Genomic DNA, 26726 nt, shown 5'->3' with positions numbered 1-26726 from the left:
AATCCTAATCCTGTGGTGAGGGTTCAAATAGCTTTACGTTCGCAAACTAGAGATAATTTCATACTATTTTCTGTATTTGCCTATTGTTTACTCATGCTTAATTGCTACAGGAGAAAAAAAAGAACTTTGAAATTTATCAATATTTAGTTTAAATATTAAAAAGGAATCCAAACTATTTTAATACAGCAAGATTTTAATGTCAAAGTGACTGTATTTAAGTAGGGAATTAAACACATGATATGAACTTTAAAAACATTACAACGTGCAAATAGAACAGTATTTTTAACAAATAAAATTTAACAATGTAAACAGTGGATTAATAAAACAAATATCATGCAACTAAAATATACAATATAATTTTAAAGGACCCCAAATGTTTATATATGTTTGGAGTTAAGGTTTCTGTTTTTTTTAAAAAAAAAATACTGTGCATCATTTCCTTCTTACATAATACTTTACTTTTTACCAAATACTGCTTTTCATCTCCAAAGAATGGATTCCTGGTAACAAGATTACAACAATTGCAAGCATTTAAAATATTTTAAAGCTTCTATTTAATGAGAAAAATTATTTTAAAAAAACATTTAAATGGGTTTTCTTATCTATAATTTATAAGTAATATGAAATAACCAAGCAAAAGCAATTGTATAAACCCAATTAAAACTAAAACTACATTATAGGGTTGTTTTTTAAAGTGTAATTTTTTTCATCCAGGTTTTTTTTCCTCAAAAGAATGAGGCCTGACTGGAGATGTACAAACGCTGTCCAACATGGTTGCTATTAGCAAGTGGAATTGATGATGATAAGGGATAGCTTGGATAAGAATATGGTCTTGATGTATATGGTAATACGCTGGTTGTTCCAGAAGAAAGCGTAGCACTAACAGGAGAAATGTTATTTACTGGATTTCGACAAAAATTGTATTCTGCAAAAGAAATTTATGCAGCATGAATATCAATTTCAAAAGAAAACTGGAGAAATAATAATGTCAGCATAATTCCCTCCATATACTTCTTATTCTAAATCTTATCACTCAAAAACATAGGAATTATACTGCGGGCTACTACTATATAAATACAATTTTGATCCCAGGCTTTCAAAGTATTTTATATTAGAGTTATGCCTTGTTGTAGTGCCTTGTTTTGATGAAATTTCACATGAAGCACTTTTTGCAAGTTGAAAGGTGAAACAATATTTTCTATAAAAGGAAAGCAGGTCATTTCAAGGTCTATCCAACAATTCCAATAGCTACAAGTGACTTCTGCAAATGCACTACACACAAGCTACCTTTTCTATTCAGCGACTGGGAACAAAAACAGCATTTCCTCCTATGCAAAAGCCATTTCCCGTTACTAGAAACTACAGGATTAAATACAAAATCAAAAATCTCAATGGGTTAATTGTACTGCATCCAGTCCTCAACAGAAGAAACTAAACACTTCTGCAGGTGTATAGATTTCACTGAGATTAGGTGCATACATTTTGCACGTCCCTCTCAAAAGAATGAATATGGCTATTTTAATATATGTTAATATAGTGAATTAAATATAGAACTTTTGTGATTCTTCACATAATCAAGCTACTGGCTGAAATCTAGATAACTCTGAATGTTTCAATGAGAAAAAAAAAGTAGAATCTGAAGAACCATCCTATAACCTGATTAATTCCTACAACTTATCCAATACTTCCCAGAGTGTACACTATTCTTACATAACTCAAGTAATATGACTGTTAAACACTAACTTTCCTATTTTAATAGGAAAAAAGCACTGAAAGCCAAGACAAGAAAGAAACTGACTGAAAAATCTTATGACATGTAAGAAAAATGTTATGTTCCAAGTAGCTATAGATATTTAATGATTATATACAAATGGACTTATCATTTAAAATCTTACAATTTGCATAGAGGTAAAGGTAAAGATGGTATCTAGTAGTGTCTGACTCTAGGAAGTGGTGCTCATCTTTGTTTCTTAACCGAGGAAGCCAGCATTGTCTGAAGACATTTCCATGGTCATGTGGCCAGCATGACTATACACCAAGGCTTACAGAACACTATTATCTTCCCACTGAAGTCGTACCTATTTATTTACACGTGCATTTTTTTGAACTGCTAGGTAGGCAGGAACTGAGGCAAGTAATGGGAATTCACTCCATCGTGCAGGGCTCAGGTATCAAACTCAGGCTGTCAAGCTCAGCCTTTAAACACAGAACCACTGCGCCCGTTGCTGATATATTTGTATCTATATATTTAATTAGGTCATGTATAATGTGTTTGGACTGGAGGCATACATTCATTTCCTGGACATAAATTTCACTTACACAATAGGATTTACTTCTAGTTGATAGAATCAAAACTACATGATTGATAAATTTATGGCATGGTAAATTTAAACATTTTCACTTAAACTATTATTTACTTCTTTTATTTTGCACAAGCAAATGGAAATTATTTTCCTGCCACAATAAAATTAAAATAAACTTGCAAAATATAAGATGGTTTTAATCTTTGCCTTTAAGATTTCATATTTGTTAGCAATAAACTGTTCAGAAAAAATAAAGTGGCAGCATTTTTAGTCATGTTACATAGCCAATATTTAAAGACAGCGGTGACATCTTTTAGATGCAAAGCAGGGCATTTAAATATAATTATTAAAATCTTTTTCAATACATGGGCATTGATATGCATAATATACACTCTTCACTTACAACCATTTGTTTAATGTCGTTCGAATTCATTTAATAAGTGCCTTGCTTAGCAATGGAAATTGTATGCCCAATTGTGGTTGTCAATAGAAAGTTGCTTCCCCCACCCCTAACAAAAGATATAGTACATCATAAGGTAACAGTGAGGTTGAAATCATAATTTCAATATAATGCCTAAACAAAACACTATTAAAATAATAGAGTGAGCCTATTTCATTCCATCATCAGGCAATACAATACACTTAAACTGATTTGACATAGTTACATTCTAATATACGATGTACATGGCTTCCTTTAAAAATTATATTGCAATAATTTTGCAGTTATTAAATTGAAAGGACAGTGCTGTGTAAATATCTAATCAAGAGAAAGTAAATAAACAACATAACATCTATTTTATAAACTTCAGCATCGTTAAGATATTCTTTCTGCCTTTTTGCTACTTTTAAGGTTACAAAGCTGATTATATATAATTACATTAGATAGATTAAAATAATTAAGTTTTAATTTCTAATTTGATTTCTTGGACCTTGTATTTTCCAAAGAAATTCCTACTTGAACATAAATTTCGCATCTAATAAACCACAGCACAATATTATGTAATATTTAATATTTATAAAAGAATATAAAATATTATTTTAAAAAACTTCTTATAGCATATTTCTATAAACATTCACATTATTTTGTCAATAATTTAGCATTTATCCTTATTTTCTTATCTATAGTTGACTTCAAAAATTTGAACATTATAATTTTGAATATGAAATGCTTGCAATATAAACTATGTTATCTAAGGATATTTTATACCCAGATGGAGAACCTATGGCATACAGGCCAGAGGTGACATGCAGCATCCTCTTTGTGGGTACGCAAGCCATTGCCCCAGCTGGTAACTGGGATCTCTGCCACACATGCGTGGGACATGTATGTGGAGGCTGTGTGCGTACGGACGGGGAGGGGTCGCATGCATGGGGGCTCGGCATGTGCAGGGGGCTGTGCTCATTGCATTGGGGGTTCAGGCACATGCTTTGGGCACTCGGTCCGGAAAAGGTTAACCATAATTGGTTTATACTATTCTATCAATGCCAAATACAGTATCAAAAAAATTGCTAGACTTCAACCAAGCACCAATTTTACTCAGGTTTGCTTCACTTAAGTTACTTACCTGTTTACTTTGTCCAAATTTTCCTACACAGGTCCTGACTGGAGATGTTATGTACCCTTTCTGCAAGTGGTGGAGACAGAATGTAACACTCTTCAAGAGTGATGATAATCTTCATTGAAGTGTTTGAAATTCTGGGATTGATTTAACTGCAGTACTCCATACTACATATTCACATCTTTTTATGTATATATAATCCTTTAGTTAAAACTGTTAAGAGGGCATTAAAGTTGCAGACAAATACATTGTTTTAATCAACTTGCTATGGAAGAAGTTACAAACCCAATATCCATTAGGCTTATTGTATTATGTTACACTGTAGAGTAACGTATGTGCAGATATGTGGGTTTAGAGTAAGACTTGAAGTAAAATGTTGCAGATATATTTTCATTTCGCTCAATACAAAATCATCAAGAGTACTGAACATTTTAATATTCTACTGTTAATTTTAAAAATTAGAATAACATTTTTTAAACACGACCAAATATTTTTTCACCAGATATCAATTTCTCGTAATGTAAATTATGATAGATTTTATGTAAAGTATAGAGATTTTATTAAAAATAATGTAATTTTTTTTTTACAATTAAGCAGTCAACATTTCAAAGTCAGTTTTTTCAGAGATAATTATTGTACAATTATTAGTAAGCATGAGGAATGTTTATGAGTTAGTTCCTTTTTTCCAGTCAGGATCCAGTCAGATCTTTTTTTCCAAAGGTAGATTTGGAATCAGGATACAACTGCCAAATAAGAAGTTACCATAAAAATCTATGCAATGTCCTGAGGAAAGCATAGTTTATGTTTACTATAAATTTATAATATTTCAGTATCTTATATTACTGGAGTAGCATGTCTGATGAATAATTTTTGTGACTATAAAAGATCAATGGGAAAATAGCATATTAATATGTGAGACTAGTTTATAATTGTTGGAAATGATTAAAGTACTTTTTAAGAGAAGCAAAAAAGCAACAAATGTAACTTGTTTTTCAGAATAAATAAATATTGAAAGAGTATTAACACTAAAGATAGCTTATTAAAAAAGCCACATTTAAATTAAGTTACAAGTCCATGGACTTTTTCCAATTGCCATATTTAATTTTTCCTTCATTAAATTTCATTGATATAAAAGTTATTCGCTTTCCAGCTGTATCTAAATCTGCCATTTACTAGATGTGCTTGACCAGAAAAGTTGAAAATAGCTTGCCTTTGCATGATTTCAAAAGACACAAATTACTGTATTTTTCGGAGTATAAGACGCACCTTTTTACTCCAAAAAAGAGGGTGAAAATCTGGGTGCGTCTTATACTCCAAATGTAGCTTTAAAGAGGCACTGCTTTAAGTTGCCCTCCTCCTCCTCCTGCAAACGAAAGGTGCCTCAGAGATGATAGATTTCTCAGAAAGCTAGATTGGGAAGTTAAAAACCATGAATGGGGTACAATCAAGCTTGATTCAAAGGCTTTGGCTCCTGAGATCGCGGCATTGCCATCCAAAACGCTGGTACCGTGATCTCTGCAGCGCCTGCTTTACCTGCCCCTTCTCGGGTGGTTCCTGGTGGCAGAGATTGCGGTAGCATTTTCGGGTGGCAGCGCAGCGATTTCATGAGCCAAAGCCTTTGAATCAAGCTTAATTGTATTCCATTCCAAGTTTTAAACTTCCCAATCTAGTGTTCTGATAAAAGCCTTCGTAGAGAGATTGTTCCTTTTACCTTCCATTCCTCCACTCCCCCACTTCCCCAATCTCTCCGAATGTGCTTATTGCTATTGCGTCCAGCTACTGTATCTCTTTGCTGCAAGACAGATCCGGGCGGATTGGGGGGGTGTGGTGGTAGAGAAAGGGAAAAGAAAATCTCCACAAAGGTTTTTCTCAGGAGCCAAAGCCTTTGAATCAAGCTTGAAGTGTAGAGGCTTCCCTTCCTACACACACACACACACACGCAGTTGCCGCATTCTGAAGTTTCCTTTCTATCCCGCCCTTCTTTCACTAGCCAAAATCCCAACAATGCCAATAGTTTTTTCTGGAGAGAAAGTGGAGATCTAGGATCCTGAGAAAAGTCTTTGTACAGAGGAGATCGGTTCTCTTCCGTTGCAGGGAAGGGCTGAGGAATTTGTTCAGTATCTGCAGGATAAAATCGCTCAGATTCAGACAGGCTTGGACTCTGACTGGGTAGATTCGGGCAAGTCGACGGGGATGAATCTTGTGGAAACTATCTGGGATGAGTTTTACCCTGTGAGTCCCGAGGGCATGGACAGGATTATGGGGAGACTCAGTGCTGCCACTTGTGTGCTTGGTTAGTTTCGGCTTCCCGGGAGATGATACGAGGCTGGCTCCAGGCGATTACCAACTTCATTGAGAGAGGGGTTCTTTCCCACTGCCTTGAAGGAGGTGGTGGCCCCTCCTTAAGAAGCCTTCCCTGGACCCAGCCTCTTTAGCCAACTATCGTCCTGTTTCCAAGGTTGTTGAGAGCGTGGTAGCACGTCAGCTTCCCCAGCACCTGGATGAAGCTGCCTATCTGGATCCATTTCAGTCGGGTTTCAGGCCCAGGTACAGCACGGAGATGGCATTGGTCGCGTTGGTTGATGATCTGTGGTGGGCCCCGGACAGGGGTTGTTCCTCTGTCCTGGTCCTATTAGACCTCTCAGCGGCTTTCGATACCATCGACCATGGTATCCTACTGCGACGACTCGGGGGGGTTGGGAGTGGGGGGCACCATTTTGCGGTGGTTCTCCTCCTACCTGTCGGATCAATCGCATGTTGACTGGAGGGCAGAGATCGACCACGAGGCGCCTCAATTGTGCGGTGCCCCAGGAGTTGGATCTCTCACCCCTCCTATTCAACATATACATGAAACCGCTGTGAGATCATCTGTGGTTTTGAGGTACAGTATCATCAATATGCTGATGATACCCAACTTTTCACCTCTACCCAAACCACCCAAACAATGCCCTCAACGTGATGTTCCAATGCCTGGAGGATGTACAGATCTGGATGGGGACGAACAGGCTCAAGCTCAATTCCTCCAAGACTGAGTGGCTGTGGTTCCCGTCATAACGATTTGTGCATCTTGTACCATCTTTGATGATAGGGGGAGAAATTTTAGCCCCCTTAGAGAGGGCCCGCAATCTGGAAGTCCTCCTGGATACGTGGCTTAGTTTGGAAGAACACCTGACAGCTGTGACCAGGGCGACCTTTTATCAGGTTTGCCTGGTATGCCAGTTGTGCCCTTCCTGGATCGGGATGCCCTGTGCAATCACACACCCTCGTCCTTTCTCGCCTGGACTACTGTAACGCTCTCTACCTGGAGCTGCCCTTGAAGAGCACCCGGAGGCTTCAGCTGGCCCAGAATGCGGCTGCATCGGTTGTCATGGGGGTACCTAGGTGGTCCCATGTTACACCCCTTTTAGGCGGCCTGCACTGGTTGCCGGTTGTTTTCTGAGAGTGATTCAAGGTGTTAATTATGATCTCTAAAGTGTCCCATGGCTTAGGCCCAGGGTACTTGTGAGACCACCTACTGCCACCGGTAGTCTCCCACCGTCCAGTACGATCCCACAGACTTGGCCTCCTTAGGGTGCCATTGGCCAGGCAGTGTTGGCTGGCAACCCCCAGGGGAAGAACCTTCTCTGTGGGAGCACCTTTCCTTTGGAATGAACTGCCCCCGGAGCTTCGCATAATTCCCGACCTCCGGCGTGCCCTAAAAAGTTGGCTTTTCCAGCAAGGCAGTCTGGCCTGAATAAAATAAATTATTAATTTTAATTGTTAATTTTAATTGAATTTCTAAATCTCATTGTAAATGTCTATTGGATTTTTTGGATATTCTATTTAATCTTTCTTTTAACTTTTGTAATATGTGTTTTTATGTTGTACGCCGCCGAGTCCCTTGGGAGAAGTGCGGCATATAAGTCCAATAAACCTAAACCTTGCTCCACCCCCTGCCCCCCAATCTCTCCGGATCTGTCATGCAGTGCTTATTGCTATTGCTGCTATTGAGCCCAGCTACCATATCTCTTTGCTGACAGATCCGGGCGGATTTGGAGTTTGTGTGTGTGAGACAAGGCAGCCTCATTTCCTTTATGCTTCCCTTTTGCCACTGAGGCACTGTCATGAGGAACCATTAATCCAAATGGAAGGGATACCCACTCCTCCTCATCCAAGTGCCATTCCTAGCCAAACACAGCAGCAGCCATTCAGCAACCCCATGTCTTTTCCTCCTAGCTGAAGAGAAGCGAGCTGATTGCCGCTCCTTGGGCCAAGCGGTTCATTGTCACCACCAGTCCAAGGGAAGGGGAAAAACAATAAAGCACAGAGAAAGCTGTTTAGTCCTGCCCTGCCATGGGAGGGGTAGAGAAAAGTGGATTTGAGATAGATAAAAGCCTTACTCTTTAAGAAGATCAAGCCCCACGCGTCACATTTTTGCCCTCTCCAGGAGCACTCTGCAGGCCTCCCAAACTCTCTGCATGCCCCATTTTTAACAAAAAACGGGGTGTGCAGATGGTTTGGGATGCCTGCAGAGTGCTCCTGGGAGCCCGGGAGGGCAAAAACTTTTTTTAAAAATTTACCTCTTCAAAATCTTGGTGTGTCTTACACTCCGGTGCGTCTTATACTCCAAAAAATATGGTATTTTAGTGTGCTAAGCCCCCATAATGTTTCAGAACTCCAGGCATGGCTGAATTTGAGAACATGCCATTATATGCATAATTATGATTTATGGCTTAATGTGATATAACTGCAACTAAATATATTTATAATTGTAAAATGATAGTTGGACTTACCTGAACTGTATTCTCGTAGGATGGGGAAGCCTCCAGGAGTGGGATATTCTCACAGCCAATCTGCCCTTAGACTGAATTAATTTTGAAGCTGCTTCCTTTGCATGACTGACTCCGCTTTCAATGAAGATCACGGATCCATGAAAAACCTGGAAACAAGGCAGAAGGGAAAAGCACCCACCTCTTCAGATCTACGTGCTACCCTTCAAAATTACCCACAGGGCGGGAACCTGGAGGCTTCCCCATCCTAGGAGAATACAGTTCAGGTACGTCCAACTATCATTCTCCGTAGGGGATGGGGAAGCCTCCAGGAGTGGGAGATGTCAAAGCTACCCCGCAAGGGAGGGAAATTAAGAAGCATGAGAACGCCAGGCTTCCAAAACCCTCTGCAAAACCCTGCGACCAAATGAAGCTTCAGCCGAAGCATAGGTATCAAGACTTGATGAATAGCGTGGGCGACACCCAGGCAGCCGCTCGACAGATGTCCTCAAACGGAGCCTGCGCAGACTAAGCCGCTGAGGTCACCACACTTCTCGTCAAGTGAGCAGTGATGCCAGCTGGCACATGCATGCCCCTTGCCTGATATGCAGTGGAGATCACTGCCCTAAATCCAGCACCTGATGGTGGAAGGGGTAACCCTGGACCCTAAAGAGGAAGGCCGAAAGGACACAAACAGTGCCTCCATGCGTCGGAATGAAGCGGTCTGCTGAAGGTAAATGTGCAGCGCTCGTCAGACGTCTAGCTGATGCCATGCCCGCTCCCTAGGCCTGGAAGGGGCGAGGCAGAAATCCGGCAGCACAACCTCCTGAGCCCTGTGAAAGGGTGTGTTAACTTTAGGTAGGAAGGAGGGGTCCAATTTAAGCACCATGTGGTCTGCATGGAGCACGCAGAGATCCTCCCTAGACGATAAGACACTTAATTCAGAGATATGCTTAATTTCTGACTGCCACCAGGAATACCATCTTGAGGGTGAGATACTGAGTACTGACCATTTTCAGCGGTTAGAAAGGACCCTCTGTTAGCATCTGGAGCACCAGCGGGGAATCTGTGGACAACCAGTAGCCGGAGGTTAGCAGCCCCTTTAAGGAACCGCTTGATTACCGGGTGTTGGGCAAGTGATCCGGACCTCTCCCCCACAAGCACTGTAGATAGTTCCGCCACCTGTCTACGGATGGTGTTGTGAGAAAGGCCTTTTTCCAACTCATCCTGCAGGAACTCTAAAACCTGAGGAATCGAGGCCTCGGTGGGAGTCACATGTTCCCAACGGCACCTGGTTACAAACAAGGCCCATGTGGCATTGTATACGCGTGTGGTCAACTGTCTGCATGAGGCTACGATAGTTCCTATCACCCTGTCAGAAAAGTTGGCCACCCTTATATGTTCCTGCTCAAGCGCTAGGCAGTCAATTGGAGCCACTGTGGTTCCGGGTAGAACAGGATCCCCTAGTGCAGGACGACCTCCTCCTCCAGAATCCTCCAATGGGGTTCTAGGTCTAGGAAGTCTGCAAACCACGGCCTGCGAGGCCCAAAGGGTGCCACTATAATCACTTCCACACCCTCTGTGACCACACGTCTCAGAACCCCGGGAATGAAGGGAATGGGGGGGGAAGCATATAGGAGACTCCGGCTACCGGCAGCATAGTGCATCTATGTTCTCTGCTCCTCGAGCTGGGAGATGAATCTCGGAAGCTGGGCATTGTTTGGTGACACAAAGAGATCCATCTGCAGCTGGCTGAACCTCTGACATCCGGCGGACGAGCTGGGTCTGAAGCTGGCACTCTCTGTGGTCAACGGTGGCCCTGTTGAGCCAGTCTGCTTGATCATTGTCCACTCCGAAGATATATTCCACTGTCAGCGACAAGAGATGAGGTTCCGCCCATGTCCCTAGACTGAACGCCTCCTGCCATGGTGCCATCAAGTGGTGCCCCCTTGCTTGTTGATGTGGGACTTGGCTGCAACAGTGTCCGTCAGAATCAACACATGCCAGCCAGCCACTTGGGGAGCAAAGTGTTTGAGCGCTAGGTGGACCGCTCACAGCTCCAACCAGTTAATATTGTGTCTTAAGTCTGCCGGGGACCATTGACCTTGGGCCAACTGCGAGCTCAGCACTGCTTCCCAGCTGAAGAGGCTTTCATCTGTTGTTAATGTGAGATGCGCCGGATCCTTGAAGACTGATCCCTTCCAAAGGGCCGGGGAGAGCCACCACCACAGGGACAAGCAAACCTGGGCCGAAACCTTGACCTTGAAGGATGTGTTGCTTGTGCCCTTGCATTTGTGTGGCAGGTGCAGCCACTGCAGTGTCCTAGCATGGAGACGGGCCCATGGCACTATGGCGATGCAGGAAATCATTTTCCCAGCAGCTTGGAGAGAACGACGACAGGAACAGATCACTCCCTACGAACCTGTCTAACTAACTGGGTAATGCTTTCCTTACGCTCTGGGGAAAGGTAAACCTCACCCTGAGTGGCATCTATAATCGCCCCGAGATGTTGCAGTCTAATGGATGGAACCAGGTTGCTCTTGCAAAGTTAACTGAGAACCCATGTTGCTATAAGGTCTGAATGGTCAAGGCCAGACTGAGCCTGCTGAAGGGATGATGCTTGAACTAAGATGTCATCTAAATAACATTGAAGTCTAACCAGAACTGAATGAAGATGGGCGGCCAACGTGGCCAGTACCTTGATAAAGGTCCAAGGGGCTGAGGCGAGGGTTAGGGTTAGGCACCCTCTATTGGTAGTGGATACCCGCATAGGAAAACCTCAGAAACCTCCTATGCTGCGGGAATATCAGGACATGGAGATAGGCCTCAGTCAGGTCCACAGAAACCATAAAGTCCACAGGTCTAATCCCAGTCAAGATAAGAGTGTAACAATGCCATCTTAAACCTCCTGTAGACAATGTGGTGATTAATATTTTGATATCTAAAATCGCCCTTCACCCCCCCCACCCCCAAACTTTTGGGAATCACAAACAAGTTAGAATAAAACCCCTGGCCCTCCTGGTCCATAGAGACCAGCTGTACAGCCTGAATCTTGAGCAGGTGTTGAATGGCCACCCTCATGAGATTTTGTTTAATGGGATTCCTCGAAGTAGAGAAAACCCTAAACTTGTTCAGGGGGAAGGAGAGGAATTCCAGATGTAGGCCGAATTTAACAGTATCTAGAACCCACCTTTCAGTGGTGATGGAATGCCACCAATCTGTGAATAGGGTGAGGGGGCCACCAATCGGAGGAAGTGATTCCAAATTACTTCCCTCTGCGGAAGGAAGGGCCTCTTGTTCTGGGGTTGATAGCGGGACCTATCTCTATTAAAGGTCCTAATCAGATTGCCTGTCCTGCTGCCTGTCATTACAGGGAGGAAAGTACCTGGACTTCCTGGTTCTGCTGGCGAAAGGAAGGTCTGTGGTAATATGGAGCAGGCCTCTGCTCTGACCTCTTGGCTGACGTGGGCAAGACCTCCTTCTTGTTATCTTTGACAAGAATGGATTACAGTGGTGCCCTGAACAACTGGGTCCCTGCATAAGGTGCTGCTGTGAGGTGCCATTTGTGTTTGGTGTCCACTTGCCAGCTGCAAAGCCATAGGAGCCTCCTGGAGGTTATGGACATCGCCAAGGCTCTGGATGAATATTTTACTGCATGCAGGGTGGCATCAGATGAAAACTGGGTAGCAGCCATGATTTTGTTTAAATCTTGCTGCAAACTCTGGTCATCTAGGGGAAGATGTTCTTGCATCTAGCGTAGCCACAGCAAAGTGGTTCAATTGAAAAATGAAGCCGAAGCCGCCGCCTTAACGGCCCAGGATACAGCCTGAAAGGTTTTCCTCGAGGTGAGTTCTGCCTTTTTATCCTCCACTTTGAGGTTATCGGCGATATCCCCCGACCAGGGAAGAGGAAGATGCCAGAGCAACCACCGGCCGGTCAACAGTAGGCATTTGCAATGCCTGGGAAAACCCTGATTCTAAATTATAAAACCTCCTCTCATTTGCCCCAGAAATAGGAAATGACCCTGGCTTTTCCCATTTGATTTTTAGCATGTTCAGAAAAAGTTGAGTAGCAGGAATCTCCTCCTTAGGGGCCTGAGGCTTAGAGAAAGGTCCCCCTTTTTCCTTCTTGGGGGGCAGGATATCCCTCCTCCAAATCAGCAGTGGCCCTAGCCTTACACAAGAGGGATCTGAACACCTGAGGGGAAGAGGCCTGCAGTTGCAGGTGGATCTGGGTCCTTATCCTCCTCATTGTCAGACAATTCCAAACCAATCTGGGCCCCCTCACCCTCCATTGAACGTTCACTGGCCAAGGAGGGGGAGGCCTGCCTATCCTGACCGGTACCTTGAGAACAGGGTTGGTCTATACTACTTTGTGGGGTCCCACGCTCAGAATGAGCAGCAGAGGCTTATGGCTTCTGTGCAGCCCCATAACTGTGCCCTGGGAAATAGCCTGTGTAATGAGCTACCTATAACACTCTGGTAGCTCAGGCCAAGGTGGAAAAGAACTGGCTGCCTCTGGAATAGGGGCCTGTGGGGCCAGCCTAGGCCTGGCCTGAACTCCACGAGCAAAGGGATCTTCATTCCCTTGCCCTAGATCCCCAAGGGAAAGAGGTGGGGACAAAGGTTCATCCTCCTCCCCCGCAATGTGCCCAGGGGACATCCAAGAGGGACCAGCCACAGGGGAAATCTCAAGTGGGGATCTCGATCTCGAGGGACTGCCTAGCCCTCTCCCCTGGCTTCCCTGAGGGCTTGCTGTTACTCCTCCTGGAGGAGCTCTTCAAAATTGCCTTCTGAGCCCTAGCAGAGGCTGTAGGCCTATTTCTGCCACCCAAAGTGGAAGGAGCCTCCTCCGCAGCATCCACCATTTTGTCTGCACCACCCCCTCACCACGGGGTACTCATGCGGCGCCCAAAATGGTGCCTGGTTGCCTCTACGACTGTTGCCTCTCCCTGGGATCAGTCCTGCCCCCCAAATGGCCACCAATGCATTCTTGAGGCTTCCTGAAGCCTCTTGCTGCTGCGCGGTTGCAGCTTCAGCCATCCGGCGATTTGCTGCATTCCAACGGTTCTGTGCAATCCTCCCGATGCTGAAACAGCCTCTCAGCTGTTCAGTGGCTCTCTGCTTGCCTCCTGAGGCTGTCCCCCGTCACACGGGAACTCAAGCCTCACTGTGGAATGAACCTTGACGTCCTGGTGGCCTCAAAACCCGGGTACTGAGTCCAGCAACTCCAATCAAGCTGTACGTGAATTCAAGCACCTACTGGTGCCTTTGACCCTGCAGATCAAAGCGGAGACTCCCTACACTTAAATAGACAGAGGCCAGGAGATGGGTGGGGGGAAGGAAAGTATCCAGGAAAGAAATTTTCAAATACAATTCCGGAGTCAACTAAAGAAGGTGTCTTTCAGGGCTAGACTGAGTTGAAAATGGAGTCATGCAAAAGAAGCCGAGCGGTGTGGCTTCAAAATTAACTCTGTCTAAGGGCAGATTGGCTGTGAAAATGTCTCACTCCTGGAGGCTTCCCCATCCCCTATGGAGAACTGTTATATTTAACCACTTGCTTTCAGTTGACATTTTGAGCAGAATGAGCAAAATGGAAAGGATGAATAGATAACTTTTTTGTTTCACATAAATTACATTCACATTATCACACTAAGCTAACTGATGATAGTACAGTACACGAAAAACCAAACCTTCAATTTGTAATGAATCACATACTGCGGTAAATTCAAATGTTTTGGAATAGAATAACAAGAGTTGGAAGGGACCTTGCAGGTCTTCTAGTCCAACACCTGCTTAGGCAGGAAACCCTACCCCACTTCAGGCAAATGGTTATCTAATCTCTTCTTAAAAAACGTCCAGTGTTGGAGCATTTACAACTTCTGGAGGCAAATTGTTCCACTGATTAATTGTTCTGTCAGGAAATTTCTCCTTAGTTCTAAGTTGCTTCTTACTGATTAGTTTCTACCCATTGCTTCTTGTTCTACCCTCAGGTGCTGTGGAGATTAGTTTGACTTCTTTGTGGCAACCCCTGAGATATCGGAACACTACTATCATGACACCCCTAATCCTTCTTTTCTTAAAACTAGAAATATCCAGTTCCAGCAACAGTTCTTCATATGTTTTATCCTCGAGTCCTAATCCTAATCATCTTTGTTGCTCTTCTCTGCACTCTTTCTAGAGTCTCCACATCTTTTTTATATCGTGGTGACCAAAACTGAATGCAGTATTTCAAATGTGGCCTTACCAAGGCATTATAAAGTGGTATTAACACTTCACAAGATCTTGATTCTATCCCTGTTTTTGCAGCCTAGAACTGAGTTGGCTTTTTTAGCAGCTGCAGCACACTGCTGGATCATATGTAATTGTCCACTAGGACTCCCAAGATACCTCTTACAGTCACCCCTATGAAGCAAGGTACCACATATACTGCATCTGTGGATTTTGTTTTTCTTGCCTAAATGTATTTTTTCACCATCGAATTTAATTTTTTAAGGCTTAGTGTGATGTGAAAATCCAGTTTGAGAAATCAAGGTGTCTTTTCAAATAAAAATATAATTGACTACTACAAAAATTGAGAGGTTCAGTGACTCAGTGCCTTAAAGATGCCAGAGAATATCTATATTCATACTACTGTGTGAGGGTGTGATGAAGTGAGCTCCCATCTCACTTGCCACAGCTCCTGCCAGTTTAGCAGTTTTGAAAGCATGTAAATGCAAGTAGATAAATAGATACTTCAGTGGGAAGATAGCAGCATTCTAAGTTTCGCCATACACTTTGCCTTGCAGCATGATGTTATGCTGGCCACATGACTGAGGAAATATCTTCAGACAGCGCTGGATCAATACATTAAAGAAATGGAGATGAGTACCACTCCCTAGTCAGCTACGACCAGTGGATTAAAACCTGCAGGGATTCTTACCTATTACCACAAAAATTACAATTTCCATCCATTATCTGTTAAGTACTAAGAAATTTTTAAAGATTTTTAAAGGTGACTATCTTGTAGACTCATTTCAAAGGTAATTAAAAAAGGAAATCCAAACTTTATACTGTAATTAACATAAATGAAATTTAACTTTCTTAAAATCATAAGGAAAAAGAAATTAAATAGGTATGAAAATCAATTCCCAAACATTGCTTCCTTTTCTACTGAACCATTTTTAATCATAGCATTTTTAAATAGAAAAAATTAGAAATCCAAATTAACTGCCACTGCCTTTTCAATAACACTTGAAAGAATATCTCAATGTTAAATGGTATAAAGGCAAAGAATTCAGCAATTGCCCCCAGAGTCCCCTGGGAGTGGGCGGCATACAAATACCAATAAACTGAAACTGAAACAATGGATAGAAGCAAACTGTATATCTAAAATAGTTTTTAAAATATTAATTCTCTACGTTTGCTACAAAGATTTTTTTTAAGTAATAAGCAAGATGTGGCTTGCTTCTTAATAAGAAAATTAAAAACTCACTAGTATATCCTGAGGTGACAATATTTTTACTGTATACGCACATATATCCCTAAAGGGAGAAAAACCTGAAATACTGCAGTTTCTGAAGAAGCTGCCTACTAAGTGGAATGGGCATTTTAGATAAGTTATGCCAAAATAACAATTTAGTACTAAGATGATTAAAATTAAAACCAAAGTTTTAAAAACTTACCCAAGTGCATGAGTGCAAAATGTGCTGCTAGCTCTTTTGCATCTTCTACTGTTGTGCAGAGTTTGTCTGGCATAAAATAACTCTGGGATCCATTTGCAACCGCTGGAATAACAATCTTATATACCAGCAAAATTTTTCCATCTTGACTTGTAGTTGAATATAAATAATATTCTGGAGGTGCCCAGTTATTTTTATTGCAATAATAATCTAACTGCATCACAGCAGAACTAAAATGACTCGATTTTAAAGAGTACATGCTAATTGGAGTAAGTTTTGTTCCTGGAAAAAATGGGTAAGTACATCTTTCAATTTCAGGAGGACTTGGACTATTCTGCCCATTAAGACGTATTGGAAGATTTGCTGGTTTTGTTAGTGATTTGTGATGACCATCTTCTTTGTTTGTAAAGACTAAAAGATTTTCAGAACTGGGGCTAATTTGGCCATTAAGATGTTGTCTCCAAGTGCTTTCTTTGTTTACTGGCTTGGCTAGTGTTACCTCAATGCTAGCACCATCAATACATTTTCCGTTCATAATTGACATAGAAGCAACTGCATCATCTCGGTTGAAAAAATGAACAAAAGCGTAATCTCGCAGTTTCTTTACCCGTTCAATAGCTCCAGGTTTGAATTTGTTAAACTCAGCCTTAATTGTTTCTTCTGTAGTTGACATCATCAAGTTTCTAACATACAGTACTTTTACTCTCTGCATTGTTTCTTCATCTACTTCTTTTTCTGGGTCTGCCCAATCTACTTGAATAGTGTGCCCCCATAATTGGAAAGTTCCTACCAAAAAGAAAAAGTCATCAGTTTTTTAAAATTTAAATAGAAGTAATTTTGTTCCCCTTAAGTTTTGAAGAAAGATACCCAACAGACTACAATTACATAAAACTACACACACAGTGTGTGTGTGTGTGTGTATGTATGTATGTATGTATGTATATATGTATGTATATATATATATTTTCACAGGTGTAGGTATGCTGGTCTTGTATTCGGGTCTTTTCCCGTGTAAGATTGAGATTGTCTATACAATTTCTTACATATATATACATATACATACATACTTATATATATACATACACACACACACACACATACATACATATCTGTAAGAAATTTTTAAAGAAAGGAAATAAAGTTTTCTAACATAAATCGTATGCTAATGAATTTTATGATATTAACTTAGGGGTACTCTAAGCGATGCGGAATCGTTTTAAAGAAAAAGAGATGAAGGAAAAAATGAGTGAAAGGAGGTGGAAAAAAAGCTAGAAATAATACAAGGGAGGATGAGGTAACTTTGGAGGTTGGGAGTTTGCCACTAGCTCTCCTGATGCTATTTTATTTATCTGGATTCCTGATCAGTGGTTCTTGTAGATTTAAACCATATTGACAAAACTCTAATGGAGAATGCAAATATGGACATTCTAATCCCTGAGAAAATCTGGTGATTCTGCCACTTCATTTCCTGAAGCTGGTACTTAAGTAAAATGGTTGCTATATCAGCTTTAAGAGCCCCTGCCTTACAACATGCCTGATTAGTGAACAGAAGGTGGCTGGAATAGGACTACTTAGCATCAGAGGTGAAGTGCAACACAGCACCTGAAAAAAGACAAATTCTCCCAACTTGCTGGTCATTTAGATTCCCAGTAATATAGAGCATTAATGTGTTAGGGCTCTTGAACAAAGTCAGACTACCCCTGCTGTCCTTTCCTTGCTGTAGCAGTTGTCCAATAATAATACTACAAGCAATTGTATAAGCTGTGTTGCTTTTACCAGCAAATTAGTCAGAGCTTTGTGTTGCACTGTTCCTTGTCTTGAGCGGGTATTCTTCCTATGCCCATTGGTCATATGCCACATCGGTATTTTCTCTCTTACCTTAAGAGCTGGCACTCTAAAGATAGAGTACACCCTGTCTGTCTGCCTTTTAACCCATCAGCCAGGGCCCAACCTTTAGGGCACCAGGGACTGGTTTTGTGGACGTTTTTCCATAGAGAGAAGGGGTGGTTTTGTATGCTGCCTGCATTCCACAGATGGGGTTTTGCTTGTTTGTGCAGACTGGTTTCTGGCACGCCAGACCAGTGCCAGTCCACGGACCAGGGGGTTGCATTAGTGCATCAAAAACATGCATGAACTACACCTGCAAATTTGCTTACAAAACTCAGGCAATCTTAACTAATTAGTAAAATTAGTAAAATATCAAGTCAAACAAAGATTGAGGTAAGTAGTTTTATGACATAATTTTTTTGTAATAATTGATTTTTGCCATCTTATTTCTAAAACTATTCATTTCCCTATATTCAGAGCACAACTGTTTAAAAAATCTACTAAAACATTGAATATCCAGCCTTTTAACAGCAAAAAGTTGATTACCTCTACTGTAACCCAAGTACGTGCAATTAAACCTGAAATTAAGTTTATACCATGAATAATAAAGGTTGAGGTCCATATAATCTCACTGTAGTAATTCAGACCTCTAGGACAGTGCAACGGGCAAGTGAACCTCTCGCGCACCCCATGCATGGGCCCTGGCCACTGTGCATGCGCGTATCCTGCACTTTTGTGCATGTGCACGCGACCCTCCTGTGCTCCCCACCCCCCCCCCAACCATTTTTGGCTTCCAGGTTGGTGCAAGAGACTTTCCAGGCCCAAAACAGGGCACAGGGGGACTTTGCACGGTACCCCTGTGCCCCATTTTGGGCCTGGAAGGCCTCCTGCACCAACCTGGAAATCAAAGATGGGTGGGGGGGGGATGGATGACGGGCATGCGTAAGCTCCCAAATTACAATGCGACCCCTCCACACATGTGCCCCCCGCATGTGTAGCAGAGACCCAAAGATCAGGTGGCCGGCAGGAGGCGCACACGTGTGGTGGAGCTGGCTGAGATGATGGCTGGTGTGCCCGCAGAGATGGCTCTGCGTGCCACCTGTGGCACGCTTGCCATAGATTCGCCATCACAGCTCTAGGATATAAGCATGGATTGTGATAGTGTGTTCATGCACAGATGTTGCCTATAACTTCCATCATCTTTCCAAAAAATACTGAGATGTCCTCTCTGCTTACTGTAAATGAAATTTGCCTACCTTACCTTCAAATCAAGGCTATTCACTTTTAAAACAGCAATATGCAAATATCTACATTTAGTAGAAAATGGGAGATATTTCTAATTTTAACAATAAAGGTTCTAGGAAAGAAGGACTGCAAAAGAGAAACCTACAATCAGGGGATAGCATAATACACTCCAGCCATGTTTATTTTTCTCAAAATCTATGCCGTCTACATGAGGGAAGCAAAGGAATCTGGCACTCTTGCATACAGAGTAGCTTTTAGTATAACTTAAACATACATCTTCTCAACAAGAATGTGATTAAACCTTCTATGTGAAGAATGAACATATTTACCAGGAATTAATTTTCTCCTTGCCATAGCTGCAGCTCTGTGGGATTCATATTCCACAAAGGCAAACCCACGATTTTTTGTCTTGTCCGTTGCACTTGGATACACAAGAACATCTACAACACCTTCAGTGACTTTTCTCATTTCATCCAAGATTTCTTCTTTCTTCTTTTCCTTTGGAATGGCTCCAATGAATAGTCTGCAGTTATCCAAACTTATACAAACTCCAATAAATTTTCCAGGACGAATCTCATAATTATTAAGGGTCTTAATGGCAAACTGAGCTTCTTCTTTTGTTGTATACATTACAAAAGCATATCCACGATTCTCACCACTAAATTCCATCATCAATCTAAATTCATAAATCTTCCCAGCTCTTTCAAAAATAGGAACTAATTCATCCTCATATATATCACGAGGAATTTTCCCCACAAAAACTTCACAGCCTCGGGGTGGTGGCGGACCTTCCCAACCTTAAAAAACACATTCAACACATTTTTATTAATTGATACTAAGAAAAAAACCCTGGCCAATTATTTATCATATTATTTTACTATCACTTACCTTAAAACAATTTGGGAGATTTTCATGTTAATATCCAACAGATTATACAAACTAAAATGCTAGTGCACTCTACAAATACTGATTCTCCAACAGTTCTCCATTAAATATGACTTGTATTATCTGGTCAAAATTTACTCCAGTGATTTCTATTTAAACAAAGATCTACTGCTTCAATTTAAATTTAGTCCTAAATATGAATAGTGAGGAATATAACCTTATCATACTTGGTTCAACTGGAATACCTAAAATTAAGTAAAATATTTTAACTTAACAAGGAATTGTCATATTGTAAAGAAATGCAATGTGTACTCCATGGTTATTCAGCACAGATGTGCAAAACACTGTGAAAAAATGTTCTGTGCAGATAGTGGTTACAGAGTAATCCATTATGAACTAAACATGCCTGGTTGAGGGGTTCTGGTCTATATGTGGAATGAAATGGGTCTATTTTGTTCTGGACAGAAGTGATGGTGGGACAGAAGAAAAAAAGCTAAGGATATCAGCATGTTAGGAAGGTAAGGGAACAATGGAAGAGAACACTTGGGCAAAACACTTAAGAAGCAATAGGAGGAAAGCCAGTGGGTCACTACTGGGTTAAGTTGGCAGGTGAGAGGTGGGAAGGAAGAAATAGTGCCAGGAAGATAAGATGATTTGATGGAGTATGCCACACTGGGAACTATATGGGACTAGTCCAGTCCCACCTGGATTTTGGTTCTAGCAACCATAGCTAACCTAAAAATGATTCAGCAGAATATTTGAAACACAATGGTTATTATGGGTTGGGTATTCTCCCATTTTGCACATACCCTAATCAAAGCTATACTACTTAGGCAATAATTACAGGGTCTATTTTTGTGCGCATTAATCATTTTTCAATTATTTATTTTTCCAAAATTAATATTTTCAAATCAAGCAATAATCAAATACCTGGTGGAGGTCCACCAAATTTTCGTTGTCCATTTTCTTGAACCATATTATACCCTGTCTTCTCCATAAGAGCCAATAAGGCAGCTTCATTCTGAGTACGAGATCTAACTTTATTACATCCATTTGTTACATCTGTGTGTTCTTCATTCATTTCTGTAACATCTTAAGGAGAACCAATAGTTATTATATATATGGAACACATTCCTTAGAAAGGAGTTCTTACATGAAAATCAAACATTTTACATGTGTAAATAATTTCAAGGAAAAGCAAAGCCACATCTATGGAAAATAGCAAAAGATTCTCAAGCTAGTTTATTAAATAGTGATTTTGATCACATAGGTTTTCTACACTGTATGGTTTATTTTTTATTTTACATTCCTCAAAGAATCAAATTGCTATATATATGAAAATGATTACAGAATAAAAATGGCAAACTAAATCAAACCATTCAAATTATGCATAATGTACATTAAATTAAAATTGAAATCATGTTCAAGATTTAGATTTTCCTTTTGAGATTATAGAAAGTGCTTTGAGAAATTTAATGACAAAAACCTCCTTCATCAAAACTTTCTTTCCTAATGGAATCTTGAGGAGAGATAACATGTATCATGGGAATGAGGCAAATCCAGTTGAAATTGCTGGATGCATAGACCTCTACCGTAAGGATAATTTAAGAAGGGATTATGGGATCGGCTGGTCTAAATTATTTTGTGGACATATTTTGCAAATTATGTTGAAGCCCTCTGAGAAAGGGATTTGCATTATTTTGTTTGGTGAGTTATACTGGTTAAGGAGTTCATCTAATATGTGTAAACTCAAGTCATATGTATAAAGTCAATTCTTAGCTCCAGAAGCTAACTTGATAACTTAGCCAACCTACTTCATAGTGTTATTCTAGTTAGGAGGAAAATTGGAAAAGAAATAAGTGAACACTACTTGAGCTGATGGATGAGGATATAAATTTAACAAATAAAATTGTGAATATTCAAATTTTCATATGTTCATATAAAGTAAAGCATACATTTTTATAAATATCAACAGTATCAAAAAGTTATAATACTCTTGTTGATCTGTCTCTCTCTGGGTAGAAATTCAAATACTTGATGGTAACTATTAGAGACTGAATCCTATTCAAATTCTTATTTAACATGTTTGCTTCAGGTAAAACAAATCAACAAAAATATTATAATAGTATTCGAGTGTGTAGAGTTCTGTATAAGAATGAATCCTTATTGTTTTATAGTAGAACCCATTGCTATTTGATTTAAATACCTATTAATCAACTACCTGAATTAAAATGCTTCATTACGGAGAACTAAATCATACATTGTGTTTCCCTTAAAATAAGACAGGGTCTAATTTTCTTTTGACCCTCGAAATAAGCGCTTTGCTTTATTTTTGGGGAGGACTTATTATTTTTGAGGTGCAGAAGATGGTGAGCATGGTCACCTCATGGCTGTTGCTCTGTTGCAATATTTTTGGGGTGGGTTTATTTGGGGGGCGGGGTTATTTTAGCACATGCGCTCAAAAGCCCGATTGGCTTATCTGGGGAGGTCTTATTTTCAGGGAAACTGGATAGTATGATTTCAAACATCATATTCAAATTAATCCACTATTTATTTTATAATTTGGGATTGAAAATTCATTAACAGACTGGACTACAGTATTCCTTGACTTAAAGCCACAATTGGGACCAGTTTCTGTTGCTAAAAACAGTTTTTGAATCAATCTCAATTTTAGGATTTTTTTTCACCATGGTTTTTACGTGAATTACTGTAATTATTAAGTGAATCATATAGTCATTAAACAAATTCAGCTTTTCCCATTGACATTGCTTGTTGAAAACCAGTGGGAAGGTTCAAATGGTGATCACATAACCCTTAGATGCTGCAACAATCATAAACACATACCAATTGCCCTTAATTTTGATCACTGAACACAGGGATGTGTAATGGCTGTAAGTGTGAAGACCAGGTGTAAGTCACTTTTTGTCAGTGACATTATAACTTAGAAATTTCACTAAATGAATGGTTGTTAAGTTGAGGTCTACCTGTGTATACTTGGAAACCGTACTTTGAAGAAATAGTCACCAAAATGCATTTCTTCAACTCTGAAACAGCCTGCTTTTTCAACTCTCAAACTGATTGCAATCTTAATAAAATGCATTTTAAAACCATATTTTTCTACTAAATACTGAAAAACATCTATCACATATTGCTTCATTACAGAGAAAGGTATAGTAGAATTTAGAGACAAACCTAAACTAGTGGTGGTGAATTAAGTAGATGAGTAACAAAAACTGATATTCCCAAATTTCTGCCAGCTTCAGAGCTGACAGTTATCCTTTGCTAATTTGGTTCATTTTAAAATTATTATTTTAGCTTGATAAGCAAGGAAGGGGAAATTTTTCAGTGGACTTCTCAAAAAACAAAATGGACTCACACATATAATGGTAGACTTATGTCAACAGAGTATGCTATATATTCAGGGTGGATAAAAATTGCTTTAAAAATAATTAAAAAATTGGTTTAAATTTTAAATTGCATTTTCTTTTATTGAATTTAATAAAATGCTTTTGGAGTAAACATGTAGCTATAGTTTTCTATTTAAGATACATTAATAATTTAGTTTATTCAGCATGAAATTGAGCTTAGTTATGTAGCATGAGGTTGTATATTCTGCAATATTGGGACTGTTGGTGAGTCAACAGAGGGTCGGAGGAGCCGCTATGGGACAGAGATGACAGTTGCTCTTTAAAAATTATGATTTAAATGTTGTTTAAATCATATATATATTGTATAGATATATGTTGTATATATTTCATGCATGAATTAGATTTAAGACTTTTACCAATGTTTAAATTCTCCACGGGAAAGTAATATTTTCAAAATAAGTATCTGCAGAAAGCCAAGCTTATATCAAAGTGATATATGCATGGTGATATCACACTACAAATGATGCTGCTTGCATGCTTGCAACAGATGCTAAGTGCAAAAGGGATAAAATCTGCAAAGTGATAAACAGTATTACATCAATGTTTGATCAGAGGTCCCCAAACTCTTCAGTTAATTGATCTTTCATTAAGTTTTAGATTCTTCATTGAAGCTAAATGGTTATTAAATGAAAATGTAATAAATCTACTTTAATAATGCTATGAATATTAGCAATAGAGACAAAGCTGCTCTCACTGGTAGCTATACAACCTAGGCAACAAGCTAGCCGGCTAGCCACTTCACATTCAGGACTAGGGACTCACATGAAGCTCTTCAGAAATCCCAAAAGATTAAGTAAACCCAATCAACTCTCCCATCATTTATCGACTACCCACTGACCTCCAGCCATTTATTGACCTCTTGGATAATCCTATCAGCCTGAGGTTAATACTGATCACTTTGTGAAGCCCTGTTTCAAACTGTATTTTAAATCTTATATACTAGTGTTCAGAGTACTTAGAGAGAAAAATAATTTATATGCACACATTACACTTTAGAATGATTAAAACTTACAAGATTTTTTTATGTTTCAAAATCAGTTCACTGTTCTCTGTAGCCTTTTGAAATATCAAACTGTTTTCAAATAAATACTTTAATACATGGGTTGCACAAACAGAACTCTGATCAATCATCCAGTCCAATAAATCGGATCAGATTAATATCTGTGGACAAAAATAAAATTTCAAGTGAACACCAAGTGGTAACAAGTTTATTACTTATTGAAAGTATATTTAATTTCATTCTGTGTAAGATAAACCTGAAGATTCAATTTATACAGACTTTTCTATCATCAAGCAAGATGTGATCACACTTGTCATTTTTAATCCCCAATTCATAAAAATAAGCCAGGTTAAATAAGCAGGACAGTTTTTATATTGAAAAAAAAAATCAGATGAGGGATGGCATAAGCACCATTCATTCCAAGCACTTTTCCTAAATACAGAAAGCAAACATGCTTGGAGATCAGATTTCACAGGTCAGCTCCATCCCCTTGAATACTAAAATTACATATAGTGATTGGAGGAAACTTAATAAATATACCGTTTACTGCTCTAGAATACACCTTGTGTTATGTGCATTTCTTACAATGTACGGAGATTGAACATCTCTATATAAAAATGTCTATATTCATCACTTTTCAACTTCTGAATCAAAATATAATCTAAAACATAGCTGAAAGGTTATCATGAAAATACTGTATTGGAGAAGTTCTATAAATACACTCTGCATCAGACACCATGGAACTTATCTGCTAAAAGTTAAGAATTTTGCAAAGTAGTAACAGTATTTTGTGAAAACCAATCTCTCTACAGATTAACAATTGCCAAATAGCCAAGGTTAAAGATATTAAAATTCCATCTGGCTTTCGTAAACAGAAATATATGCTTGCAAATAATGGAAACAATAGTGTTTTCTTATTGGCATTACTTATTTAAAAGTTGCCTCTTTCATCCTGAGTCTGCCTGATTATAAAAATTCATAGGTGTTTTTGAAAGTAGCCTGTACTTGAAGGCCTATTTTTGAAGCCTATGTGAAATAACCATGTATGTGATATACATACAGGTGTGCTATATAATTCTTTTCACCTCTGGTTGGACTCGATAAAAATGAGGATTGTAATAAAAAAAATATCTCGAGGCAGAATTGGAGAAACTGCTTTAGAACTATGATTGCTTCTAGGAAAAGTGGCAAGCCAATTTCTCTTTAAATTGGGTGTTCACATTTGATATTATAATTTTGATTCATTGATGTATATGGCTTTTGATTTTATCTTGGTTTAATTTATTTGGTTATTTTTAATTTTTTTAAAGAACAGAACGACATTTTAGTGTCTTCCAATAGGAAGTAATAAAATGATTATAACTGGTTATATCCACCGATTAACCTATAGCTATTTTGCATCTGTACTTTCTCCGCTATTTCTTTACTCCCGGCCTGGCCCTCAACCTACTACCCGCCACAAGAGTTCCCCTCTGCCTCAACGCTGAGTCGCTACTTTCTATTTTCTCCTCCACTACTCCTAACAGTAGTTCATTTTCACGACCGAAGGTCGTTGTTTTTAACTGACAAACTACTAAATGGGCTATTACTATTTATTAGCTTAAGTATTTCGCTTAAATTAGCGCCCACGGCCGAAAAAAAGATACTTTTTACACCACTGAATTATTTCATAAGGAGGACTATTTCTACTTTCTATAACCACCCTCTTGCTCCCTCAAGCAAATCCTCATTTGAGGCGCCTTTATATTGGCCCTTTTAAATGAAGAGACATGCCCCGCACGAGGGACTGGAAATACTGCAACGAAGGTCCCACCCAAGGGTTGGAAACGTTTATCATCCACGACGCCTCGTCGTTCAAGCGTATCCCACCCAATACCCTCCGTGCCCTACAAACTAGCCTACCGCTCCTTCCCTGGAGAGGAAACGGCGACTGGTTTTGCAGCTACCGACACACGGTCTCAAACTAACGCACGGCCCGCGCAATTTTCAGGGCAGGCTCTTCCGAACTTGCGCGGGCTTTTTTTTTTTTTATTGCCTTCTGTTTTATAGGATTGACAGCACCTCTAACCAA

General features: G+C 39.9%; 1 protein-coding gene across 1 annotated transcript; it reads right to left on the bottom strand.

Moving 5' to 3' along the window:
- Nucleotides 1-483: 483 nt before the first annotated feature.
- Nucleotides 484-24796, bottom strand: RBM46 (RNA binding motif protein 46). The gene is made up of 5 exons (XM_014067799.2): nucleotides 24668-24796; nucleotides 21158-21319; nucleotides 19672-20139; nucleotides 16274-17056; nucleotides 484-925 (listed from the first exon to the last, which is right to left on the bottom strand). Exons 2-5 carry the CDS (start codon nucleotides 21306-21308, stop codon nucleotides 726-728), a joined length of 1602 nt encoding a protein of 533 aa, XP_013923274.1. The 5' UTR covers nucleotides 21309-21319; nucleotides 24668-24796; the 3' UTR covers nucleotides 484-725.
- Between the last annotated feature and the right edge of the window lie 1930 nt (nucleotides 24797-26726).

This window comes from Thamnophis sirtalis, unplaced genomic scaffold (genome assembly GCF_051295495.1).
Source record: "Thamnophis sirtalis isolate CommonGarterSnake01/CBP01778 unplaced genomic scaffold, rThaSir2_p1.2 scaffold_10, whole genome shotgun sequence".
Classification (NCBI taxonomy): Eukaryota; Metazoa; Chordata; class Lepidosauria; order Squamata; family Natricidae; genus Thamnophis; species Thamnophis sirtalis.
Note: the sequence above shows the minus strand (reverse complement) of the source record. Positions and strands in the feature narration are given on the sequence as shown.